Source organism: Glycine soja, chromosome 6, assembly GCF_004193775.1.
Source record: "Glycine soja cultivar W05 chromosome 6, ASM419377v2, whole genome shotgun sequence".
Lineage (NCBI taxonomy): Eukaryota > Viridiplantae > Streptophyta > Magnoliopsida > Fabales > Fabaceae > Glycine > Glycine soja.
The window spans coordinates 18013403-18033168 of NC_041007.1; the positions used below are offsets into that span (position 1 = coordinate 18013403).

At 31.5% G+C, this 19766-nt stretch overlaps 1 protein-coding gene and 1 long non-coding RNA gene across 5 annotated transcripts; one reads left to right on the top strand and one right to left on the bottom strand.

Annotated features, from left to right (window-relative positions):
* Positions 1 to 3160: 3160 nt before the first annotated feature.
* Positions 3161 to 5944, bottom strand: LOC114414051. 3 transcript variants are annotated; one of them, XR_003667106.1, is made up of 7 exons: positions 5719 to 5944; positions 5338 to 5555; positions 4977 to 5138; positions 4120 to 4289; positions 3906 to 4023; positions 3660 to 3811; positions 3161 to 3416 (listed from the first exon to the last, which is right to left on the bottom strand). It is a non-coding gene; the product is annotated as an uncharacterized LOC114414051 (long non-coding RNA). The 3 variants fall into 3 exon arrangements; XR_003667107.1 differs by having other exon boundaries at positions 4134 to 4315; XR_003667105.1 differs by having other exon boundaries at positions 4120 to 4315.
* Positions 5945 to 9989: 4045 nt separating this feature from the next.
* LOC114416579 lies at positions 9990 to 15877 on the top strand. 2 transcript variants are annotated; one of them, XM_028381494.1, is made up of 4 exons: positions 9990 to 10357; positions 12112 to 12430; positions 12990 to 13719; positions 13827 to 15877. In XM_028381494.1, the coding sequence occupies exons 2-4, from the start codon at positions 12182 to 12184 to the stop codon at positions 15671 to 15673; spliced, it is 2826 nt and encodes a 941-aa protein (XP_028237295.1). In that variant the 5' UTR covers positions 9990 to 10357; positions 12112 to 12181; the 3' UTR covers positions 15674 to 15877. The 2 variants fall into 2 exon arrangements, with proteins under 2 accessions (XP_028237295.1, XP_028237294.1); XM_028381493.1 differs by having other exon boundaries at positions 9991 to 10357; positions 12990 to 13731.
* The last annotated feature ends 3889 nt before the right edge of the window (positions 15878 to 19766 follow it).

Consider the following 19766-nt stretch of genomic DNA (forward strand, 5'->3'; position numbering starts at 1 on the left):
CCTGAAGCTTATCCCTGTCATTGCTCAATGAAAATGGATCAAAATCCCAATTGTTGGGATTGGCGATGATGACATTCATGGGGCATCCAACAAAGGAGAAAATTTTATTGAGAATGGTGCTAGGGTGCTCAATGATGAGGTTCCCTTTGTCGGGGAGGTGGGTGACATGGTTGATGAGAAGGGGCCACCCCTACTGGTGGTGAATTTGTTCTTTAAGAGGTATAATTCTCGTAGTTAAATAAACTTTGGCGAGAAGTGCAACAAATCTCGAGACATAGTAATTGTCAGAGAGATTCAAGAGATATGCGGAGAAGATTAATGAAGAAGGGTTGAAGAGTAATTTTCTTTCCGAAAATGTGAGTCATGTTAATAATTAATGGTCAATGACTTAATTTGGATGATGAGGTTAAAATTATTATTTTTTTTTCAAAATTGAGGGGTTAAATGTCCCAATTTAAAAGTAAGAGGGCCAAAATTGCGGATTACATAAAATAGGAAGATTAAAATTACATTTAAGTCTTGAAATTTAAATTAATACTAGTCAGTAACCCGTGCATACGCACGGGTCACTCGATTAACCAAACTTCAAAGGTTGATGTTCATGTGAATTTAAAACTCGTGCATACGTATGGGTCACTTGATTTAGGGACTTCAAAGGTTGATGTTTATGCGAATTTAAAACCTGTGCATACGCATAGATCACTTGATTAAAGAAACTTGATGTTCAGGCAAAACAATTGTTTCATATGACAAAATTAACAAACTATATTAAGATGAATCTCATAAGGCTCAAACATAATAAACAAAATAAATGTTTAAAACTAAAAGGGTTAAAAAGTAAAAAGAAAGTGTAATTAAATTGAGAATTGAAATTTCAAATAAGTCAAATAGCTTTTTTTTTTATAAATATATGATAGCATGTCAATTATAATATAAATTACTCCATATTTACATTTTTTTGGTCACATAACAATTGTTAATTTACACTTAAACACTTGAATTTCAAACACTTCAACAATGACCACACTATTTTCTCTAATTACCTGCAATAAGAGAGAAAAATTATCAATTTCAAATCCATGTTCATGTTCTATTAACTCCACTGTCTTAACAACTTAAATTTAAAAGACAATGCAAAAGAATAGGTCTCACCACCATTCCTATGGGATTTTTCTCATTGTCATTTACTTCACCACAAAAAAAAATTCAAGTGAAAAATTAGAGGAACGCTAATGTCTTAAAATCCCGTGAAAAAACATGAAACATACAATAATAATTAAATAATAATGATAACACATAATAATAATAATAATAATAATAATAATAATAATAATAATAATAATAATAATAATAGTAATAATAATAAAATAAATAAATAAATTAATTAAATACAAAAAGAGAAAGTAATGAAAATTTTTACTTTTCATTGCACTACCGACGTGATTTGTCTCCCGTGTGAATCTCAACATTAAAGTTGGTAGAGTATTTTCAATTACAATAAATAAGAAATTCAGAATATAATTTGTTTTCACTCATAAATATAAAGAGAAATAACTAAAATACACATAAAATCAGAAATATATTATGTGCATAAAAATGCAGGAAGCAATCAACAAGATAAAAATAAAAAACATTATTAATTAACTGAAAAAGAAAAAGACGATTTAAAAAATAAAACATCAAAAAGGATATATAATAAGTTAAAAAGTTAATAAGATAAAAAATAAACACACTTGCTAAAGTTAAATCAACAACACATAATAATAATAATAATAATAATAATAATAATAATAATAATAATAATAATAATAATAATAATAATAATAATAATAATAATAATAATAATAATAATAACAAAATTAATTAATTAATTAAATACAAAAAGATAAAGTAAGGAAAATTTCTAATTTTTATTGCACTACCGATGTGATTTGTCTCCCGTGTGAATCTCAGTCTTAAAGTTGATAGAGTATTTTCAATTACAATAAATAAGAAATTCATAGTATAATTTGTTTTCACCCATAAATATAAAGATCAATAACTAAAATACACAGAAAATCAAAAATATATTATGTAAATAGAAATGCAGGAAGCAATCAATAAGATAAAAATAAAAACATTATTAATTAACTGAAAAAGAAAAAGGTGACTAACCCTTTATTCTTTTTATATAAAAATTTTCAAACCCCACCAGAAAAAGAAAAACTACTTGACATATCCTATTTTATACATCCAGTTTAGCAAAACATGGGTTTTCAATTTAATTATAACTCATTAAGTACCTTAATCAAGTGACACAGACACCCTCTTGATGATTTCATTTTCATCCGGAAAAGGGAAAACTACATTGCAATATGAAATTCTCTTTCACTCTCACATATCAAACTAACTTATATATGATCAATACAACATATATTGTAAAATAGCAATTATATATAATATTTTGGTTATTTCTTATTTCATTGATCTTACTACTATACCCTTCATCCACAATTTCTGTAATTTGGCCAAAGGTGACGCACGGTAGACAACAAGTTATCAAACCTGCATTATTGATAATTACGAATTAATCATTGAATCATGTAAGAAATCAATTTTAATTTTTTTATTGAATTGTATCGTACTAATTATGTAGCAAAAAAAATGTACAACTTAGGAGCCATAGATGATGTTTCTATTTCGTCAATGTCTCGGAACTACATATATTATATTATATCGATCATATAAATAGATATAGATATAGATTTTACATGTCTTGGGGTCTTCTCCACAGCCACAGAATTTTCCCTTGTCAATATATTTATACCTACCCAACAGATTGGATAATTATTCTTAAAGAAAGAAATGAAAGAAAAGAAGCACGGTTAATTAATGAAATAAGACAAAATGAAAGGTTGTTAGAGAAAAGAATATATATAGACAACAATAGGATATTGTAAAGTGGCTAGAAAAACGGCCCATTCTTATTCTCTAACATTAAGCCAAATAGATATTAAATAATGCATTGTGAATGTGAAATGCAGGAAAAATAGCATGTCTGATAAAATTCTTACTTTCTTTCCCACCCATTATTTTTTATTGATCAAACTATAAACTGGTTGTGTGTTTCAAGCTGTTTATTTTTTATTATCTTGTTAGAAAATTAGACTAAGGTTTCAAATCAATCGAACTATGACTAATTTTTTTTATTAATGCAATCTGTTTTCAAATATTACATGAGACATTTATATTGAAGCTAGAGAAATTAAATGATTGCTATGATTCTATTCCTCCATTCTCTTGTTCTCCAAAAGAGGGACAACAGCGAGTATGATTCTGAGTCATCATAGACTTCACACTCTTCCTTTGCTTGTTCTTGGCTTTTCCCCCAAATAATAGCATAAAAACCAATAACCGCTATGGCTGCTCCAAGCACACTGTACATAAACAAAACCATACTTACATAATTGAATTCCTTCTAAGATTAAAATATTTTTAAGTTGCATTCACACATGCAAACAAAAGGTCCCCCTTTCATAATTGTAGTCCTTAGACTAAAGTATTTTTTAAATTGCATTCATTCACACGAAAACAAAATGCTCTCATTAATAAAATCATAAGTCCATAAGTGGACACACCTCCAATTTTTCTTATGATTGAGACATGAAAGAAGCGTATACCTTCCAAGATAGATAGAGCCACCAAGAAAGCCAATTCCCATGATGACTGCAAAGATGAGTCCAATTGGCTTAAACATTGCAACATAGAGAGGGCCCTTCTTGCTCATGACCCATATATGAACAATAATTTGAAAGGATACACCAAAAATTGCCTACATTCAGAAGCAGATCAAGTTAATTGAAATTCAGAGCAAGAAATAGAAGACTCATGCTGATATAGGAAATAGTATCACTATTTATTCTTACTGGCAATGCAATAGCTATCAAATTCACATCAAATCCTAATCTCAAAGCTTTTGGATCCGTTACCAAAATCAGTCAAGGTGGGATAGATAGAAAAAAGAAGTGGCAACCTTATTGTCTCCTGCATTAAAAAAAAAAGCAAGTGTAACAATGGAACAATTTTGAAACATAAAGAAATTAGTTAATTGCTGGTAATTTTAATTTAAAAAAATATCACCTTTGAAATCTTACATATGTTGGTAGCGTCTATTATATCTTACTGTATATGTTGTATATGTTCTCGTATAAGGCTCAGAGATACCCGAGACGCAAAGCAACAAAGATCTTTATGGATTCCATCAGCCATCCTCTAACGTGAAAGAAACCATGCAGAACCAATATATCCAACTAAAACATGGAAGAATGTGCAGAACCTATATATCAAAATGAATAAAGAAGAAGAAGAAAAATATAGCAGCAATACAAATAAATCGACGATATAAACAGTGTTTGAGTAGATGACATAAACTATACAGGAATGAGAACCGAATGAGGACCAATCCATATACAGAATCTACACATACTAATCTAAAAGCTATAATTGTTTGAAGGGTGCAGTGAGAAAATTCCTTGCTCTTTAACTAAGGCAAAAATTTCACAGCATCATTCGACCTTGTTTTCAAACTGAAAGACTAATTTAAGCACTTACAAACACAAACCAAATTACACATCAATTTTTTGTCGGATAAGAGGTAAATTATATATCTAAGTTTAAATTTGTGTGTGAACTTATGGGTATTAATTACTATCTATCTATAAATTCAATTGTATAAATATTATCAGCAATGCTATGTAGCACGAAAGTTTTATGCACAAACACTATAAGAAAACAAAAGCTAAAATGTGATTGGTTGAGTTTAGATGAACAATTTTGTAATCAAATCCTTTGACACAAATTAACGGTGGTGAGCAGTGGTAAAACATTTCGTGCTAGAACGAATTCGTACTGATAAACATTTTCCAAAATATTATATAGTGAGATATAATGGAACTTTGGAAATTAATGATAGCAAGCTAAGATTTAGCGAAACTTACCATGGCAGAGAGAGGTGAGAAATACATAACAATGTTTAACCCTGCTCCCATAACACGAACAACACCACCACAAGCTTCTCTTTGCAATGCTAATTGAGTAGTACCTACTGCTACTACCGAAATTGCCACATCCAAAATCACAGCCAAAATGAGAGTTCTACCCTGAAATCAGATTCAAATTAATCTATCACCACTTAACAATAAACTGGATTTTGTAAGGTGAATTAATTAGAAATTGGCTTATATAGTTATAATATAATTAATTCATTAATATAGTACATATTGATTTTCTCTGCTAATAAAACTAAGAATATTAATAATTAACATTTGTTGTTAAAAAAAAGAAATATATACTACATACCCTTATCCCTTTTGGAGCATATATGAGAAATAGAATAACATTGATTGTCTCCACCACAATGCCAAAGCCATCGACAGTAGCCACGAGGTACTCTCTAGCCTCTATGATTCCATAGTAAGTCCATAAGGATCAATTAAGCAATGTGCAAATGTAAGGAAGGCTTGAGAAATCTTCCGTAGATCCGTGCTTCTTTATTTTCCAAAACGTAGGTCTGCATCCTTTTGTTTAATTTATGTATCATCCAGTAGCAATAAATATGAGATATATTATAATCTAGAATGCAAATTAAGCAATGAAAAGTGAACTTTGCAATATTAGTTGATAGACTATTTACTAATAAACAAAAATTTGTATTTTTAATATTTGTTTATTATCACCTACATGATGTGCTGGCGCTTCCAAATGATAGAATAAGTGTGGAAGTTTCAGGTGGGGTCGAACCAGAGATAGAACATGTATTTGAAGACAGGGATAAATCATGTTCTTCCATGAATAATCAATGCTAAAGCAACCTAAAAGAAGAAGAAAAAACATACACACATACAAAAAAGTCTACAGTATCATTGTATTAGCTCATATGAAGAAGGAAAGAAACTAATAATTTGAATTAGTCTATTTTTCTTATATTAAAAGCAAGGTAAATGAGTATACCAAAAAAAAAAAGATAAGAAACATGATAATAGCACAAAACAATTTTTTAATTTGGAAAAAAATAGAAAATATATTGGAATATGGACAAAATTTAAATACACTAAAAGTATTATTCTGTGATCAGAATTAGAGTTTTACTTTACTAATCTAATCGGTGTGTTGACATTTATTACGAACCTATATTACCCAAATTATCCAGGTAAAACTGTAATTTAGATTAAAAAATAATACTGATGGGTCATCAACTACATGTGAAAAGCCATTATTACAGATCTAATGGCTGCTATTGAAAAATGTTCAACCATTTGATCTTATATTATATGGATTTATATGGCCCAAAACTCTGTTTTCATAATATAATTTTAATTTTATCATACAAAGTGTCAATAAGTCCCAACATTCAATTTCGTGAGACATGTCACAATAGAAATTTTCACAAACACTTTATATGCACAATTTTTCATATCAAACAACATAACAATCATATATATCAAACGTTACCATTGCGTCATTTACTGCCTGTGCCTGTGAAAAGAACACTGCTGCTATTGTTGATTCCTCTCACCACAAAAAACAACATAAAGTTATAAAGTCAGCAACACAATAAATAAAAACATCAATAAACCTTGTTATTAGAATCACAAAAGTTAAAATGAAAAGGAAAAAAAAGATGGATGATAATCACCACATACCTACAACTTCTCGATTTTGCACGAAAGAGGAAAACTTGAAAACATCAGAGGTAGAAAGTGTCACTAAGTCCCAACATTCAATTTTGTGAGACATGTCACAATAGAAATGTTCACAAACACTTCATATGCACAATTTTTCATATCAAACAACATAACAATCATATATATCAAACGTTACCATTACGTCATTTACTGCCCGTGCCTGTGAAAAGAACATTGCTGCTATTGTTGATTCCTCTCACCACAAAAAACAACATAAAGTTATAAAGTCAGCAACACAATAAATAAAAACATCAATAAACCTTGTTATTAGAATCACAAAAGTTAAAATGAAAAGAAAAAAAAAGATGGATGATAATCACCACATACCTACAACTTCTCGGTTTTGCACGAAAGAGGAAAACTTGAAAACATCAGAGGTAGAAAGAACATAGATTGAAGAAGAAGAACATTACCATCTTCTGCAAAGGTTGTGAGGGGCGAGTGGGAGAGAAATAGAAGTGTGAAGATGGAGACCCATTTCATATTCTCTCTATCTTCTCTCACTCTCTCTGATACATGCAAGGTTCTTTGTTTGTGAGGAGTACACAAAAATGGCAAAAAATAATTTTAAAAAAATGAAAATCCCTAAACTTTAAACACAAAAAAGAGCAAACCCATCCATTTCTAAAACGAAACCTGATTTGTAGGCAAGTAAAAATCCTTTTTTTCCTTCAAAGTAAAGAGGCAAAAAAGCAAGATCCATGTCCAACACATGCAAACACATAAACAACTTACAAATTACAACACCAGAAAGACACAAACAAAAAACCCAAAAGAAACGGTTAAAATTTCTGAAAACAAAAAAGGAAAAAATGAGATGAAATGGCTAAAGAGAGAAATAAAATGAAATTCTAAAACTTCTTCAGAACACAGAGAAAAAGAAAATAGAAACGTCCACGGAGAGAGTGAGAAAGAGAAGGTGAGTTTAGATGGAAAGATAAAATAATTTTGGGGAAAAAAAAAGTGTACACGCGTCAGAAAATGCTCAAGCTTTGTGTAAAGAAGAGATGAAGGTGGCAAAAAAAAAGAGGCAACACAACAGGCAGGTGGCACCAAACAAACCAACAGGCGGAGGGGCATAAATGACCAAAAAATCAAAAAATTGGACAGCTGTCAAGCTCTCAGCTATGAGTATTTTGATCAAAAAATCAAAAAATTAGACAACTGTCAAGCTCTCAGTCATGGATATTTTAGTATTTTTCACATACTTCAAATTTAATATATAGATATTGATTATTAGTAAAACATATTATTTTAATGAAATGTTAACTAAACAAAACAAACTTAAATAATTGATAAACATCTCATTTATAGTTCTCTATGTTCCCCTTACGCGAATTGAAAATTTGAAATAGTTGGATATAAATCCTAAAGGTTTCAAATTAGTTGGTTTTTCTGACAATCAAAATGATTGTGTGTTTCAAACTCAAGCGACTTAATATAAATTCCAACTACCATATCTGAGGAATGATAGAACTGAATTAACTCCCCAATAGTGATATTATTAGCTTGAATAAACTAATTGAGGGTTTGATTATAATGGGCCACCTTCCATTCCATTAAATTAGACTGCTTCCCAATAGTTTAGTTGATTCGATGCCGTGAGGGACAAACAATATGCTTGTAATAATTGTGGAACTATAGGACCATATATTTATATTACTTAGTTAAAAGCTCACATAGTTTGCATGCTTGTTACTTCAAAATTAGGATAGGGGACCCCACTGCTGACTCCTGCACTTGGGAACTAATAAAAATAACAAGATACCAAAGAGAATGTAACAATCCAAACCCAATTAAAAAATTGAATTGGAAAGACCAAGGTAGTTTTAGAAAGATCGTTTCTGATTCCTTGTTGCAATAACTAGAGGTTTACAAAAAAAAGTTAAAATAACGCCAATGCTTATTTTTATTTTTATTTTTTTTTATATTGAGGACCAATGCTTATTCTATTAGTACGTATAATGTACTCAAGTGTATATTTAAATTGAACTTGTTTTAAAGAAACTATTTTATCACAAAATTTAAGGAAAATAATTATTTATAAAGAAGGTTCTATGAACATACATAATGGTTATTGATTACAGTATTTAAGAACAAATAATATTTTAAAAATATATATGAAAATTGATAAAAAAAATAAAATTATTAATTTTCAAAAATAAATAAGATGGGTTAAGATATGTATATCTTTTAAGAAGTCTAACTCAATTGATTAAACAAGATATATACGTGTTATAAATATCTTGATATTGTGTTTAACTCCTATCGATAAAAAATAAAACATGTATATTTTTATTAAACAAAACATGTTTTTAGTTCCTTTAAATATTGTAATAAAAGAAGTTCCTTTAAATATGGTTACATTTAATTGGAGTCATTCATTTTTTTTTATAATTTTCTCATTTTTAGAAAAAAAAAACTTGAATGAATAGTACATGCAATAATAATATAAAAGTATTTTTCATCATTAATTAATAATAAACTATCATATGTAATTGTTAAATTTTATAATAATAGTGTTTAGAGTTATATAATTTCTCAAAATTTTGTTTTTGGTATAATAAGGTGGTATCTAGATCTATTGGTCTCATTAATTAATGTTCATTGACCTTAACTGGGTGTTTAAGATAACTTTCAATTATACTAAAATTAATTCCAAAAATCAAATTAAAGTTAAAACAACAAATAATAACTTTTTAAATTTTCTACCGATTTTATAGTCTAATTTTTCTTATCAGTATTTTGAAAGTCCAAATTGATTTAAAAAAATATCCAAACACACTGTACCACCAAATAGCTAAATAGCTAAAAAAGATGGATCCAAATATCCAAACACACTAGTACCACCAAATAGCTAAATAACTAATTAAGGAATAAAATATTTTCAAATATTGTGACTAAATAGCTAAAAAAGATGAATCCCACAATCTTGTTAAAAGAAAGAGAATTTTAAATAATCAGTATAAAACATCTGGTACCACCAAATGCATACATAAATTTATATGAGATTGTTCTAATTGAGAGATCTTATATTTAATTTTTGAATATATAACTTATTTAAATTTTAAATATTTAAGTACGTTAAATAATTAATAGAAGAACTTTGTTGTCCATACTCAAACATCATTATCTCTAATAAAGAATAGATATAATCTAAGATTAATAATTTATCTTAATTAACTATATAGAAAATTCCATACTCATAGGGACCTATTAAACTAAACAACAACTTGTAAGACCCAAAAACATAAATGAGAAAGAGACGGAGAAGAGGGAGAAAGAGGAAAGAGAAAAGAGAAGGAGAGAGAGAAGTTATGTTGACAACTTTAATATCCATTTTGATGTAATGTAAACTTCGTGTTGTTGTTTTGTGCGGTTTTCAATTTGAGGGGTCTTTCCTCTTTGTTTTTTCTCTCTCTCTGAGTGAGAAAAAGCAAAATCTTCATTGAGAGAATGGCCCAGCACTGCGGATCCAAATCCCCATTCTTTTCTGCTTTTGTAAGGCATCTCACAAAGCAAAATATCACTTTTTGATTCCCAATTTCTTCTGGGTCTCTCTCTCTCTCTCTCCTCTTCAACATTCATTCATCAATGCCTTTCTTCTCCTTCTTCTGCAAACAATGACTCATCCGGTAAGTGTGTGACTTCATTTTTTTGTTTCTGTTCAATGATGTCAGGTTTCTCCACAACATTTCCTTAATTCATTTTTTTTTTGGTTTTTAATTTTTCTTCTGTGTACTACTTTTTACTGGCTTCTTCATCTTCTTTCTTCCAAGTGGGGTGGTTGATTTTGACTTGTTTTGTTGATTCTTTTCATAATGAGCTGTGTATTTCAGTGATTGGTGTAATTGGCTTCACTTGTGTAGTCTTTGTGGTTTTATGAATGAGATACTCTTGAGTATTCTTCCTGTTACTTTTTAGGTTCATCAAATGAGTATTCTTCCTGTTACTTTTTTTGGTTCATCAAATGATTTTGATGGACCTTCTTTCAGTTTTGAGAATAAATATTTGTTTTTTTTTTTTTTTTTGTATCCTTGGCTAGATTATCTGAAGGATGTATTTGATACCCTTGTCTTCAGCATCTGATTCTGATTGCAAAAGATGATTTGCTTGTGAGATTGTCTGGCCGAGAATTTTCTGATTGACTTGATACCATAACATTTGGCTTAACTCTATCTTATTCAGAAAAATCTTTTGATCGACCTTGCTGTTTCTCTGCTTTTCCTTCAGTGTATGTGTGTCCTGTGCTTATTATTAATAGCTTCATTGTACACTGCTCTTCTTTCGTGGTTCAATTGTACTTGTCAGTGTTAGTTTTGATGTTTCTTAATTTCTGGTTAGGAATTATTTACACCCTTTTGTAGATTGTCTTTTATTGAAGTGAAAAACGTTTGATATCTATCATGGCTAAAGTACAAATCCCCTTTTTGAGAAAGCCAATTGTGATCATAATTTTGGTTATTTGCTTCAGGGGTTTGTGTTTATCAGTTTCAATTTTCAATGCTTCTGCTAGATAGTTTGGTATTCCTTTCCGTTATCCATATAGAACATGCTCCAATTTTAGTTTAACCGAAATCAATTCTTTGTTAAAAAAATTAAATGTTTCCTTTTGAAGGCAATGATGAATGGAATTAAATTTTTGGCCCTCCTGCATAGCATTACATGTGTTGATCGTGCCTCTATGTGAAGGCGGTTATAGACTCTTGTCTTCTCATCACCTGTTTTTCTTGTAGCCTATATATTTTCATTTTTGGGGTGATGGAGAGGATTGTTTGGGGGCAAATTATTGTCTGAGAATATATACTGCTTGATGATGTTGACTTTTATTGGTGATGATGTCTAGTAATCTGTCATCTGTAGATTTATGCAAAATGCATATTATGTTAGATTAAATATGTGCAATGTAGGTTCCTTACAAGTGCTGAACTTTGGATACTAAATTGCACAATAGTGTAGAACATGCATCATTGAATTTGGCATGTTGCAGTTCTTTTTCTTGCTTTTTATTTTCTTGTTGTGCAGATGGACTCACATTTCTTTGGAGGACTTTACTGCTATGACGTCATATGGAAATGTCGTGATCTAGAATTATTCCGTGTTTGCAATTTTTCTTCTTCCAGTTAATCTAGCTGTAGAGTGAAATTCCCATGTAGGTTGTATGATCAGTTTACGAAACAGTCCAATTGAATCTAGTTATTCTATTTTTGGGTGCATACTTGGAGCAATCACTTTACTTATTAACCTACAATCTTGTATTCTCAGTAAATAAAAACCTATGAAAGCAATCCCTTCTTTTTCGGCTTAAATTGTATTTTGTTGTTTTAAAATTATTTATCAAATAATTCTTTGAAATAATTATTTATCAAATAATCATTTTTTTTTGCAGGTTTTCATTCCCTTTGAAATGACGATACATTATCATATCTTGTTCAATTGAAACCTCTGCATTATCATCTATGGCATTAATGGGCATGAGTGCAAACAGGCAATGCAATAGCTATTTCCCAGGATATCATTCCCCAAGGTATCTTGTTTTTGGTGCCGAAGGAAGCACATGTACCTCATCTAATGGTAACAGTGAACGTGAGAATGACTGTTACCAACTTGGTTCCTTGCCATTGTCATCTGCTTGTCATCTTTTAGGATACAACAAGGAACTTCTGAAACAAACAATACTCCAGCATGAAGCGATATTTAGGGACCAAGTATGTTAGCTTCATGGTTTCATTTGTGTTTATTGTCTTACTCATTTCTACAGATAGCTGCCAAGAATTTCTTTTTATGTTTTATTAGAAATATAATTAATGGTGTAAGGAAAACATCTCCATGTTAAAGTATAATCCTTTGTCTACACAAATTAATAAATTTTCTTAAACTTTCCTATTTCAGTCATCATCAAACACGAGATTAAACATTTACCGTCTGCTGGTTCCTGAAATCATGATGCCGTGTAATTCTTTACTCTGATGCATTTTGAAATGGCAGCGAGGAGAATTTAATGCAATCTGTTAGGGTCAGAAGTAGGTTCTATAAGAAGAAATGTTAATCATATATGTTTATTTATTGATTATAAAAGTGAGGAACAATATAGGAATCTTATTTAGAAAAACAAAAATGATTCTGAAATTTTTGTCAAATTCATCGAAAAAAAATACTCGTGGAAGTTTGTTGTTTGTGGCAAAAATATTATTCTCCTATTTTCTTGAATATTCATAAAGATCTTAACTGTATTTTTTAATGTTTCAACTATGCATTGCTGTTCAGATTCAAGAGCTTCACCGCATTTACCAGAAACAAAAGGAATTAATGGATGAAATTAAAAGGATTGAACTCCATAAACGTAGTTTAAGGTTGGAGACATCATTGTCAAGTTCCTTTTTGTATTACTCACAAAACATGCCTTGGTTGACTAGTCAATCATCTGTTTTAAATGCCGAGCTCATCCAATTACCATTGGCTTCTATGCAAGAAAAGAGCAGGGAATTATGTCCTACTCCTCTTGCTGTTCCTGCTCCAACTGCAATCAAAGAATCTTTAGAAGATACTAAACTATCAGGGTTGACTTGCAGAAAAGTTGGTAAGAAAATACTGGATCTTCAACTTCCAGCTGATGAGTACATTGATAGTGAAGGTGAATCTTGTGAGAATGAAAGGGTTATCAAACAGCCCCCACTGTCAACTTATACTTCAAATGGAATTTCTAAGGTTGTGTATAACACTGTTGAGAAACCATATAGAATCAATTCTAATGGTTTTGCTGACTTAAATTTACCATTTAAGCTTCAAAAAGAGACAGGTGTGGAGTCTGATGATTTTGGGGCCTCAATCCCTCATAGAAACCATACATTTCATGGTATGCTTGGGAGAATGACATCGGGTTCTCATAATTTTCCCAATGATGTCATCCCGAATTTGAAAAGAAGACAGGATCATGAAGCTTACCCAGATCTCCCACTACCAAATCAAGGGCAGAAACATGGATGGCTGCCCTCAGGTACTCATGCTGGTGAGAGCTTATCTCCGAAGTTGCATTGTAGTTATTATAATACATGTCTTGTACTAGTATACCTTTTCTAATATAGTGAACTCTTCATTTTCCAGGGCAAAATGGCAGTAACTTGGGTTTTCTTGCTAAATTTAATGATATGGAAAGCCAATCTGTTTCAATTGATTTCATAAGTAAGAAGCTGAAACAAGTTAACAATTGTCCATGTTTTCATTCGACATCTCAAATTGTCCCAGGATCTAGAACCAAGAGCCCTGCAGGAACTCATGATCCCACCAGTGGTGGTTTGCTTGGACCAAGCTATGCTTCATGCACATGTGCTCCTCACAAGCTTGTTTCTGATTCTGATATGAAAAGTTCTGGTATTTCACCATCACTGTTATGGAAAAGTACTACATCTGGCCCTAATTTAGATCGTCGAAACTATCTACCACCAATTAGTGCTGGTGATCTAAACAGCGGTGACAACTTTGGTTCATCATCAGCTGGCCATGAGCTTAGGAAGTATGTTAAGGATTCGGAATATGTGGGGACTCACAAGAGCATAAACCTGAATATTATGCCTACTGGTTGTTTTGATACAACAGCTGCATCATTTCAAAGCGTTCAGATTACAGGTGAAGAAGATAAGTTTCAAGATTCAAGATTGCCTTGGCTGAAAGCCAAGCCTGTACCTAAAGGAAAGCCCAATGAAGAAAGTCAAACCTCAACCCAAGTTGACTCCTTCCTTTTGAATCCTTATAAATCTGGGTGCATGCATTCTGATTTGATGTTCAGTAAGGTTGAAAAAAGTGACTTTTGTACAGACAAGACTCTTGCATTTGACCTTAATGGAAAGCCTCAGACATCCAAAGTCTTCCAGAGCCTGTTCAAGAATCATTGGATTGAAGAAATTAAGATATCCAATGTAAATTCACTTTGTGATAGTGATCCTGACATGGGGGAACAGGCACCTGCCATCGAACATTTCATGAAGAATGAGAAGAAACACAAGCATTTGGCAGGTATTCTTGACCTAAATTCATGCATGAACGAGGATGAGAATATGCCAATTGATATTGATTTACAAGCACCTGTAAGTCCAGAAAACAAGGAGTGTTCTCCACCCAGAGGAGAATCTGATGAAAACCAGCTTGAGATGCTCTTGCAATTGGCAGGGCAGGAGCAGGAGCAGGAACAGGAACAGGAGCAGGATCTGGAAGAACAAGAAGACCAAACCGGAATTGCAGCTGAGGCTTTGGTTTCCATATCAAAAACTGTGGCCTATGATGACCTCCAAATGACAACTTGTCCATCATCTGAATCTTCTGTAAGTAGTTCTCTCCATTGGTTTTCTGGAATTGTTTCTACAATAGTGGATCATTCACAGTGTGAGGTTAAGGAGGATTTCAATTGTACCATTAAAGATCTTGAGGACTTTCTGCCTGCTGACTTTGATTACTTTGAGTTCATGTCCTTGAATTTAACCGAGACAAAGGACCTAGATTATGGCTGCTATAAGAGTAGTGGCCCAAATGAGCAAGAAGGTGGATCTACTTCACCAATTCAACCAAGAAAGTGCCGAACAAACAGGAGGCGGCACGGAAACGACTTCCAAAGTGAAATTCTCCCGAGTCTTGCTTCTCTGTCACGATATGAGGTGACCGAAGATCTTCAAACCATCGGAGGTCTCGTGGAAGCTGCCAGAAGAACTCATTCAGCAACAGGTTGCCTAAGAAGCGCTGGCAGAAATGCATTGGCTAAGGGGAAGAGAAGGTCTTGTGCTTCAGCCTCTAACAACATCACAGACTTGCTGTTGAACTTGAAGGAAGTAAATATTGACACTGAAATTGCCATTGAGAAAATGGGATTCATAAGTTGGGGAAAGATTTGTAGAAAGCCAAGGGGGAAGAGAGTTCCTACCAGGAAACCCCACTTAATTTTTAGCCAAGTACATAACTAATTCTAAATTTAAAGTTCATGGACTTTTGGACGAGGTTTTTTTTTTTTTTTTTATGAACTATAGGATCGTCTTGTAAATGTCGTCATAGACAATTCATGGTATATGAAAGTATGTTAGAAGAATAGAAAAGGAACTCTTATGTCCAATTTACTTATTTGAATCAAATCCATTCTCTCCTTACAGAGATGCAATGACTTTTAATAATCTCCTTTGGTTGTTGCATTTTGGATCTATTGCCTCTTTAAAGCCATAAGCAATACCACATTTAGACTTATTATAGTAGAATATTATTGTTCAATGACTTCAATATGGAAATGTTCGTAAATATTGAGTGATTTTTCTGTATAAATGTATTTTGTACTTGTTTTTAATGATTATTGTATTAGTATGAAGTATTTATTGTTAGAAGAGGGATTCATCTTCGTCGAAAACTGTAAACATATATAAGGTGAATATTTTTCTTCTATTTTCAACATGATATATTTCATACCCAAAGCTAGGATTTGAATCATGGACAACTTGGTTAAATGACACAAGTCGTTATTGCTTGTATCAATCGTTGTTGGTGTATTTTTTTACTTCGTATATTTGGTAAGTATAAAATAAATGGTTAAATCAACTTTTAATAATAAAAATCTTTAATGTAATAAATAATGTTACCATGTGAGTCCAGATTGTTGAAGGATTGAAATTTTTCTAACACTGATGGTGTCACTTGAGTTTACTAATTTAGTGAAAATAATATGGTATGATATTTAATTCAAGAGATATTGTGATATTTTATTTTAAATGACGGTTTGGTTACTTTCGTATGTCCTGATTTTCTATGTTTGGAGTAGGTAAGGGCATCTCCAACAATAGATTTCAATTTGAGATTTTAATTACTTGTTTGGTGGATTTCACCGTGTCACATTACTTTTAAGATCTCTTACATTTTTTACTCTAATAGTAAATTTCATTTTGAGATATCAAACCTTTTTTTGTAGACCTCACAAGGGACTCATCTTCTAATATTTATTTATAAATTATTTTAAAACAATGAAAAATAATTAATTATATATTTTTTAATTTTAAAAAATTATAATGAAAATACAAAATTTATTAATAATTAAAATATTTATTTATCAATATAATTTAAACTTACGATAATACATAAAATTGATCGAAAAAATACAAACATCGATATTGAGCAACAAAAATGAAATTTCATCATAATTATGACCAAAACATTTCCAAATATGCTCCACCAAATCTACTTGAAATTGTTGATAAACTCTTCTTGTATGCATATTATGTCTTGTTTGCAGGTATGCAACAAAGTTTGGATGAACATCATGAGATATGTCAATGTTTTAATCTCTTCGTCAATATGATCATAATCAATATCAACGTTACCCTTGTATGTATCCCGTTCGTCTTCAACAATCTTGTTGTGCAATATTATGCATGTCAAGATTATGTTTTTCATGGTACCCATGTGTCAATTACGCGATGAACCATATATAATTGCGAAATGAGATTTGAGCACACCAAATGCTCTCTCCACATCCTTTCTTACCGCTTCTTTGACATTTTGCAAATAACTTTTTTTTTTGTGGCATTGGGATGGTCTTTACTAATGTGGCCCAATCAGAATAAATGTCATCTACAAGATAGTACCCCATATTGCGCGTGGTTTCATTAATTGTAAATTGCACTAGAGAAGCTCGATCTTGCATAACGCCATTAAACACGGGAGATTGATTTAACTCATTAATATCATTGTTTGAACTTGCATCTTAGAAATAAGCATGTCAAATCCACAAGTCTTGTGACAATGGTGTCAAGTATTATTGTGTGTTTTCAATGATCACCTCTACAATATTGCCCTTGCCATGCAACTGGACAATTTTTTTCATTCCCAATGCATGCAATCAATAGAACCTAACATACCTGGAAACCCACGTGCCTCTCTAATTTGTAGTAGGCAATTGATGTTGTTGTTGTTAAGCCTTCTCAGATACTCATCTCCAAATATCTTGTTCACACCCTTCACAAAAGCTTCTAAGCATTTAACTACAGTGCTTCCACCGATTTTGAGATACTCATCAACACTATTGACAGGTAATTCGTATGCCAATATTCGAATTGCTGCAATGCATTTCTGCAAAGATGAAAGACCTCTTCTACCAAATGCATAAGATCACATTTGGAAATATGGATAATGGTTATTAATAGTGTCTATAATTCGAAGGAACAATTGTTTTCCCATTCGGAACCTCTGTCGAATTGACTCTCTGTGTATATGCTATTTTCAGAGAAGTAGTCATTCATCAAGTGACTATGTCCGTCTTCACAGTTTTGATTTATGTTTCTTCTTTTTCATATGGGTTGATTGCTACTCTCTGCTTCTCGTTGTAGTTGGCGTAAATATCTCATGATTTCTTCATCAATGTTGTCTTCAAGTGCTTCATCAATAATTTGTTTTCAAACTCTACCGAAGTCAAAGTTTTGAGCCATTTTATGACTGAGTGGAAGTAGAAAAAAGCCACAACAATTTTGAAGAAGAAGGTGGGTGCATGAAAGGAAAATAAACAATTAAGTATGTATTAACCATCACATCATTCTCTGTGTAACCGTTTTTTCTTCAAAGCAACAACTTGCTTGGAACAACCATTGAACTTTTGAATGGCATAGTGGATTTTTGGCCATCGAGATTTCAGTTGATTGGTGGATCTCTCACTTAAATTGCCACGATGTATGTTGTAATTTTCTACGATCATTTTCCAAAAAGACTCTAATTTTATTACCATAACTGACGATTGAATCGAGTGAGACATTAAGCCACAAACTAATGAGAAGTTTATCTTCTTCAATTGAAAAGAATATCCGTGTGCCCTTTTTCTTCCTTCTAGAACTCCCTCTTCCTTCTTCTACGGTAATATTTTCTAACTCAATTTGAGTAGAAAATTTGGAAATTATATATCAACTTCCTTATTGGAAGGAGTTTGTGCACGACTACAACTATTGGGAGACTTATGGAATGTGTTGAAGGTGTTTTGTGACATTGAAGGAAAGATTTGAGAACTTGAAGAATTTTCGATAAGAAGGGGGCTGGTTATAAATTATTGGTGGTAGTGGCAAATACAAAATGAAATGAGAAGGATTTTGAGAATTTTCGCTCATTTGTGGAGGTGGTAGTGGCATGTACAGAAACAAAAAGAGGAGGATGCTACGAATTTTCGTTCGAAGGAAGTGATTGGTAATTTTGCAACAAATTCATGTAAGTTTGTCAGTTAAATTGATTTGAATCCATATGGCAAGGAACAAATAAAACAAGATTTAAAATTGAAATTGGAAAATCAGAGAATGACAATGCGAATAAGAATGAGAATGTGAAAACTGTGCAAAAAAAAATCTATAGGACCCAATTTTTTTACAAAAGTTCATTGTAAAAAATTAGAAAAAAATACAATTTGAACAACCTACAACTACTCTTAAAAAAATTTATGTGCTACAATAACGATTGTCTCAAGCTACAGTAACAATTATGTTGAGTTACAATAACGATAGAAAAAATTGACCCACTATAGTAATGACAAAAAACACGAAAAAATGCTACATTTCTTTCTTTCTTCTTTTTTCCCCTCTTTCCTTCCCCACTCACCCCCTCCACCAATTTAGATTTTTCTTTCTTCTTTTCTCTCTTCCCCTCCCCTTTAGATTTTTCTTTCTTGGAAAAACAAATCTTAGGGGGTCTCCAATAGCTAGATCTTGAAAGAATGAATCTTCAACTTAAGATCCTTCTCCAAGATCTCCTATTGGAGATGACCTAAGATGACTTGTCTAATAAAAGTTTTATATAATTTACATTTTCAAAGATTCTCTACTTTTATTTTTAGTATCTTGAATTTTTCTGTATATATATATATATATATATATATATATATATATGTATACATATATTTTTTTTCTAGAGATGAAAGATAGCTTATCCACATCTCTAAATGATTCGTTGTTTGATAAATTCATCAAATTTTTTGATGAATAATCAGATTGAATGCCTTAAAAGAAAAGAATGTGTCGTGACTTATTTATGGCACACTTTTCGTTT